Below are 7,629 nucleotides of genomic sequence, written 5' to 3' on the forward strand. Positions count from 1 at the left end.
TCCTTGTCCCATAAATGCATCAGTTCGCCTCAGCTCCTGCTGGTGATAGTGAGTTACATATTCCATCTCCTCTCAGGGCAAATAAATTTCTCCTGAAATCCAAGTTGGATTTTTTTTGTCACGTAATTATATCCCACAGTTTTGAATTATGTACAAGTAGAAACATCTCCATGTCTACCCCTTCAAACTCCATCACCATTAAAAGAGCTCCGTCTTCTCTTTTCTGTGCAGTGTTTTCTTTACCTCTCAAATCTGGCATCATCGCTGTAATGCTTTGTTACATTTTGTCTGCCTCTTTATATTCCTCCTGAAAGGAAGAGGCCAGAATTGCGAACGATAGCTCAAGTGTGCTCTAACCAAGATCTGCTGCATTTTTAACATGAACTCCCTTATTTATAAATTCATTCCTCCGAAAATTAAACCCTTTTAAACGTGTTAAACCTCTTGCCGACATTGAATATCACCCAGATCACAGCGAGAACGGAGACGTGATCTTTAATTGACCTGAGAGACAGTGTGAACATTAATGAACTGGCATGAAGGTTTTCTCAAAGAAAGAAATACAGGGGTGAATGTAGATGGAGATTTCCAATCATTTCACTCATTATCACAAATTAGACTGAGCTTGTTGACTGTGATGAAGTCGGATTTGATCAACATTCTACTGCGTTCACACAACGAGTAGATCTTAACTTTTAATTCTGTGTTGGTGACTTTACTTGGAGAAGAACTTGCAGTCCCTGTATATCGGTACACAGACCGCGACACAATTCGTTTTGAAATATTGCGGCAGTGTTTTTGTGCGAGTCTCCCTCAGGTTCCTGTCAGTGTGACTCTCAACCCGCAGTGATACACCGCGCTGTCAGACAGCCGCAGGTCACGGATGGTGAAATTCCCCTCACTTTTCGATGTGTCGAGAGATGCAGAAAATCGAGCCCCCACGCCCTCTGCTCTGAAAATATTTCCGTAATTCAGGATGTAGATCAAGAATGTGGGGGCTTTAACCCTGTCCTGACGGTACAGCTGTAAGGAATATGTACCAGCTGTGGTGGGATACCTGTAATGAATGGTCACCGAGTCCCCTTCAAACTGTATCGCTGCATCTGGTCTCTGTGAGACCGAGTCTGCACCACTAACACCTGCAGGAATTAACAAATAAAGAGTTTTAAGATTTCATTACTTTAGCTCAGCTTATCATAGTGAGTGAGGGAATATATTTTAAATAGAAACAAAACTGCATTAAAAGAATGATACCTGCAATAGGAAGATTGTGTAACGTGCGGACTTACCGGGTAAGAGAGCTGCAGCTGTGAGAAATGAATAAAAGGTAAAACTCAACATATTTCCAGCGAGCTGATGGCGGATTGAAACAGAACGGGTTGAATCTGTCAATGTTTCAGTGAAGGGTTGGGAACATTTTCATTTATATCCAGTCTCTTCAGCCATTGGTTAATTTCTGAAAGTCTCAACAAGTGACGTCCAATCAGCCCCACGATATTTTGTTCTCCAACTTATTGCGTCAGAACGTGATGCAGCAAATCAGTGATGTCGTTGTTCCTTCCAAAGGGACTGAGCCGAGGATTCAACTGAATGTTGGGTCTCCAGCAGAGTCAATGGGTACGTGGTTGCAGTGAGGGGGAATAGTTAATGTTGTCCGTAATGTTGCCCACCAGTGCTGGAGCTTCGCATTAAAAGAGCTGCTCACTGACTATGGGAACCTCGCACAGCTGATATTAATAGGAATACTAAACAGAATGACAATAACCGAGTCTGCAACACAGAAATGTGCCATTTCGCCAAACTAGTCTTCAGTTTGGTTTCTGTTCAGTTGCTAGGTAATAATTCAGGTCCCAAAATTGATTCAGTGGGAGGAAGTGAGAGCCCTTTGCTGATTTTTGTTCGGCCTGACAGCGCCTCTGTAACAGTGAGGCTCAGTTCACGGTAATGCAAGGCAGTCAGAGACTAAAGATCGGGGGACTGTTGAGAGAACAGGTTGTTTTTTTTTGTCTTTGTCCAAAACAGCGGAGAACCGGTCGAGGAAATCTGGAGGCTTAACTCCCTGCCCCTCTTCAGTAAACATCGCGGAGCTCCCCCGGGATACTGCATGTACCAGTAGAGATAGGAATAGCTACAGGACGTGGAGTACCTGAACTTAATATCAGGGTCTGCCCTTCTTGAACCGTTAATTTAGGCGGTTCCGTAGGCATTAAATCTTGGTCACTCGTTCCTGTAACAAAAACACAAAATGTGTCAGAATTCTGCGAGTAAATATAACCAGTGGAACAGAAACTGGTCATTTCAACATACACTCACCAGGCAGCACGGCTATTCTTATCAGCAGGAGATACGGGCAGCACATGATGTCTGGTTTAAACAATGCTACAGAATAACAGATTGTTTAAATATGTTGACTCTTCTGACCTGATATCAAAGAGTAAATTCAGAGAAGGTGTTTATTCCGTTCATTCTGAGAATGCAGGGCTTTTTTCTTGCATAGAGTTGGCTCGTCTCCCAGAACTGCCTACAAATGTACGCTAGCTAGTGCTAGTTGCTGGCTAATTATTGCTGCCTCTAGTCCAATCAGTTCCTTGTCCAGCTGTGTGAGTAAGACTCTCTGACTGTCTGTTTGTCTCTAGCTCTCTGTCTCTATCGATGGTTCGACATCAATCCATCTCTTTAACTTTGCCTTTGTCTCTCTTTGACTTTATGTTTGCAGCTCTCTCTCTCTCTCCCCTTCCTTCCGATCTCCCCCCCACCCTATCTCTCTCTTTCTCTCTGACACGCACTCTCTGTTTATCTCTACCTCTCTCCCGTTTTCTCTCACTCCCTGTCTCTGTGTTTCTGGTGTGCTGTCACTCACTTTACCTCGCCAGATATCTTTCTCCCTCCTTCTCTCACGGTATATTTCTTCCAATGTTTCTCCTTTCATCTCTGTCTCGCTCTGTCTGTTTAACACACAGTTTTTATACCCCCTTCTCTCTATATCCGCCCCAACTCCCTTGGTGACCATGTCAAGCGGAAAATAGTGGAAATCGTTCTGAGTCCCTGACAGCACTGCTACAGTCAATGAGCTCCATTACCAGTCTTTTTTTTTTGGGGGGGGGGGGGGGGGGGGGGTGGGGGGGGGGGCGGGGGGGGGGGGGGGGGAGGGGATGAGGGGCATGATTAAATGAGCAAATGAACATGACCTTTAAAACATCGACTGAATTCTTTACATCTCACCCAAAAATTCACTCGTACAGAAATTGACTGTGACGTTCATTCTGAAATCTGCAGGTCTCTGCTAACACTGCGGCTTGAAATATCCGAATTTGACCCTTACGTAAAATGATCGAGAAATTTCATTTTTCCTGAGACTGAAAGCAGTGATTACCGATGGAGAACCCCGATCGGGTCAGGATGTATTTCCCCCTTTACTTTCTATGTAAATTCCCGGGCACTCTTTTGATCCCACTCTTGGTTTTGGCTGGGACACTGAATCCCCGTTACACATCTCTGATAATAAACAGGCAGCACAAGCTGGGTTTGGTGAAACAACACCGGGAGTGGAATTGGGAAATTTTAGAAAGATGGGGGCATATTGTAGGATGGTCCCAATATAACTGACCAGTGATGAGGAATTTGACTGAAGCCAGGCAAAGTTTCACCTCCATGGTTCCAGTCTGTACTGAAGAATCAAAACTTTTGATCACTAAGGAATAGAAACTAAAACGTCGCTGAGATCCGAGCGGGTCAGCGGGGATGTCTTCTCCATTTGTATCTCTCCGAACAAGCATTTCCTGCAGCTGGTGTTCATGATCATTATCATTATCAAGTGATCAGACAGCACCCTCTGGTGGACAACACAAGCCTCACCTGGAAATCCGTACAGATGCAGACAGATAAACACATATTTGCAGAAAAGTGTACACAGGCAGATAGCCACATTAGATCACCTCACAAGAGGTTGTCGCTTTTCTATTCTAGTCAAATTGCAGAAACCTCTGAAGCGCAATTTGTCTCACATCATCACTGGAGGCCCATTCGTCATTTTTGATCCAGAGTAATCCAGAGGCCCAGGGTAATTCCCTAGGGAACTGGGTTCGAATCCCGCCATGGCAGATGGTAGAATTTTAATTCAATAAGAATCCGGAATTAAAAGTCTGTTGATGACAATGAAACCGTTATTGCTTGCTGTAAAAACCCATCTGGTTCACTAATGCCCTTTAGGGAAGGAAATCTGTCGTTCTTACCTGGCCTGGCCGACATGTGACTCCAGACCCACAGCGATGTGGTTGACTCAAATGCCCTCTGAAATGGCCGAGCAAGCCACTCAGCTGTAAACAAGGTCACAAAGTCACAAAAAAGAAATGAAACCGGACGAGCCACCCGGCATCGACCTAGGCACCGGAAATGACAACACAACCTCAGTCCTATCGACCCTGCAAAATCCTCCTTACTGACATCTTGGGGCTCGTGCCAAAATTGGGAGAGCTGTCGCATGGTCTTGTCAAGCATCAGCCTGACATAGGCTGATCATCCTCACGGAATCGCATCTTACAGATAATGTCCTAGACACCAAAACCACTGGCAGGACAGGTCCAGCAGAGGCGGTGGCATAGCTGTATACAGTCAAGAGTTGCCCTGGGAGCCCTTAACATCGATTCCGAGCCCCATGAAGTCTCGTGACATCAGGTCAAACATGGACAAGGAAACCTCCTGCTGAATACCACGTACCGCTCTCCCTCAGCTGATGAATCAGTGCTCCTCCATTGTGACCATCATTTAGAAGAAGCACTGAGGGTGGCAAGGGCACAGAAGGTACTCTGGGCGAAGCACTTCAATGTCCATCGCTAAGAATGGCTCGGTAACACTACTACTGACTGCGCTGGACGAGTCCTAAATGTTGTAGCGTCTAGACTGGGGCTGCGGCAGGTGGTGAGGGAACCAACAGGGGGGAAAAACTTTCTTGACCTCATCCTCACCAATCTGCGTGCTGCAGATGCATGTGTCCATGACAGTATTGGTAAGAGTGACCACCTCACAGTCATTGTGGAGATGAAGTCCCGCCTTTACATTGAGGATACCGTCCATCGTGTTGTGTAACACTACCACCGTGAACAGATCTTGCAACTCAATACAGAGCATCCATGAGGCTAAGTGGGCTATCAGCTGGAGCAGAATTGTACTCGAAAACAATTTGTAACCCCACGGCCCCGTATATCCCCCAATCTACCATTATCATCAAGCCAGGGATCAACCCTGTTTCAATGAAAAGGGAGGACATACCAGGAGCAGCACCAGGCTGCCCTATGTAGATAGATAGATAGATAGATCAGTTTATATTGCCTAAATTCACGGGCACTTTATTTAATTCTGCTTTCAATATCATTAAGTTGATTTTATTGTTGTTTTTGGCAGTTGCTGCTTGTCACTCGGATATATTTCAGATATCGATATATCGGAGGGCTTTCAGGCCAGAAATTTGGTTCTTGTACTGACCATTCCTCAGTCAAGCTCCCGAGTGTCTTACCTTCACATATAGAGACGAAAGAATTGAGGGAAGATTTAAAGTATCTGAGGACTGTGAGAAAGATTCCACCACTCTCACTGTTAACACAGTTCAGCTGTCAGACTCTGTGGTGCATTACACTGTACACACACACACGCACACACACACACACACACACACACACACACACACATGCACACTCACATATACACACAAATAGCAAAATATCCATCGCCCTTCATTCATGGACCTGTTCAATTGTGATTTGTGTCCGCCTTTGATGATTAGGGAAGTAGGAAGACTGATTCGTATTTACGAAATTTCAATCCAACCTTATAATAGTGGAATTATTAACGTCAATGCAAATGAGCATCTATTTTGTTAATCAATTAGGCACACGAGAGGACTGAGCCAAATAATCTCACCATTACTGCAAAGGAGGAACAGCAGGAAATAGAAAGCAATAAGCAGACATGACATGGTAATAATAAAACCAAAGTAATAATAATATTATAATAATCTGACGTAATAATACTTCAGCAAAATTATGCAGCAATATTCGGGTAGAAATTAAGAATCATTGCTTTCCGCAGGTTACCACTGGATGGGGCCCCAGCACTTCAGCTTTGGCTGAAACTTGCAGAACTGTCAGTTTACCAGTGTCACGGCTCACAGATGGAAATTACAGGAAATATCCGTGTTCCACAACACTTCACTTCATAGAATGGCATATTCAGGGCAAGAGCTTGTACATAAATTGTAGGTGTTGTGGCAAAGACGAATTGGACAGTGGGCTTTGGCACAATGACACTGGGCAGTCAGAAGAAAAGGGCGAGCAATCTCTTAATCTAAATTGTTGAAATATGTTGATCATTTTGTGGCATAATGAATTGTTATTATTGACCACAAATCTATTATTGATCACAAGTGATTGTACATTGCCACCTTCTTCTGCTTAAATAACATTTCCTGCATTACAATATCAACTGTATTTGAGAATTTCTTGAGACTTAGCGCTTTCTGAGATCCGGATTTTTTAATGTTTGGGTGAAAAATTGAGGTGAATCTTTTAACAATCTCCGAGTGTGCACTACCAATTCTGTGTATGTGTGTGCGTGTGTGTGTGTCTGTGTGATTATGTGTAGGTGTGTGTGTGTGTGTGTGTGTGTGTGTGTGTGTGTGTGTTTTAAAGTAAACCATGTACGCATGTGTTCCATTACGCATGTTTGATTATTTTGTATGTAGAGTACATGTGTGTACAAAGTACGAAACACATCATCCTGAATGTTTGCAAAGGAATGTCACTTGTAGTATCACAGTGGGCCCTGCCTTATTTCATACTATGCATGGCAATGCCTTGGTTTACCATTCACACAATCCGTTTTCAATTATTATTGTACTTGAGTGTGTCTCTGTTTATATAATGCAAGTCCCTTTCTCAGTTTTCAGTGCATGATGTCCACTTTTATATTTGATTAGTTCCTATCTCTGTTATTGACTCATCAGATCTTGTCCCTATTACATTAAACCACATCAGCTTTGATGAGATTAGATATTATCCTGTGATTATGTCAGGACATATTTGGCTCATTTAATGTTGCGCTGGACAACTTTTTATTTTCTATTACACTAGGTCTCTCCATGTCGCTGCTTACATTACACTAGACCATGTCATTGTCATTCTGTATTTCAAACCTCCCAACGCCATCCATACTCTCTCGCCAAGCATATGAAAATACGGCCATGGGACTAGGAGCAGGAGTAGGCCATTCAGCCCTTGGAGATTAATCCAAAATTCCATCCGTTCCATAGCTGATCTGCTTGTGGTCTCAACATCACTTTCCCATCTGCCCCTTTAGACATTAGTCTATCAAAAATCCGTCTAACTCATGACATTAGCAGAACATAACTCACCCTTGAATACATTAATTGCTCAGCCTCCAGTGCCTTCTTGGAAAGAGAATTTCACATACTAACGACTTTCTGAGAGAAGAACAAATTCCCTCATCTCCGTCTTAAAGGTAGGCCTCTTATTCCTAAACTCTGCCCCCTCGATCTGGTCACTCCCACAAGTGTAAACATCCTCCTGGTATCCGCCTTGTCCAGACGTACCACACTCCCCCCACCCCCCACCCCCC

General features: G+C 43.8%; 1 gene segment (V, D, J or C); it reads right to left on the bottom strand.

Annotated features, from left to right (window-relative positions):
* Positions 1–813: 813 nt before the first annotated feature.
* LOC121270317 lies at positions 814–1,375 on the bottom strand. The segment is given in 2 exon segments: positions 814–1,139; positions 1,290–1,375. Coding segments are annotated over 2 exon segments (378 nt in total).
* Positions 1,376–7,629: the final 6,254 nt, after the last annotated feature.

Source organism: Carcharodon carcharias, chromosome 27 (genome assembly GCF_017639515.1).
Source record: "Carcharodon carcharias isolate sCarCar2 chromosome 27, sCarCar2.pri, whole genome shotgun sequence".
NCBI lineage: Eukaryota > Metazoa > Chordata > Chondrichthyes > Lamniformes > Lamnidae > Carcharodon > Carcharodon carcharias.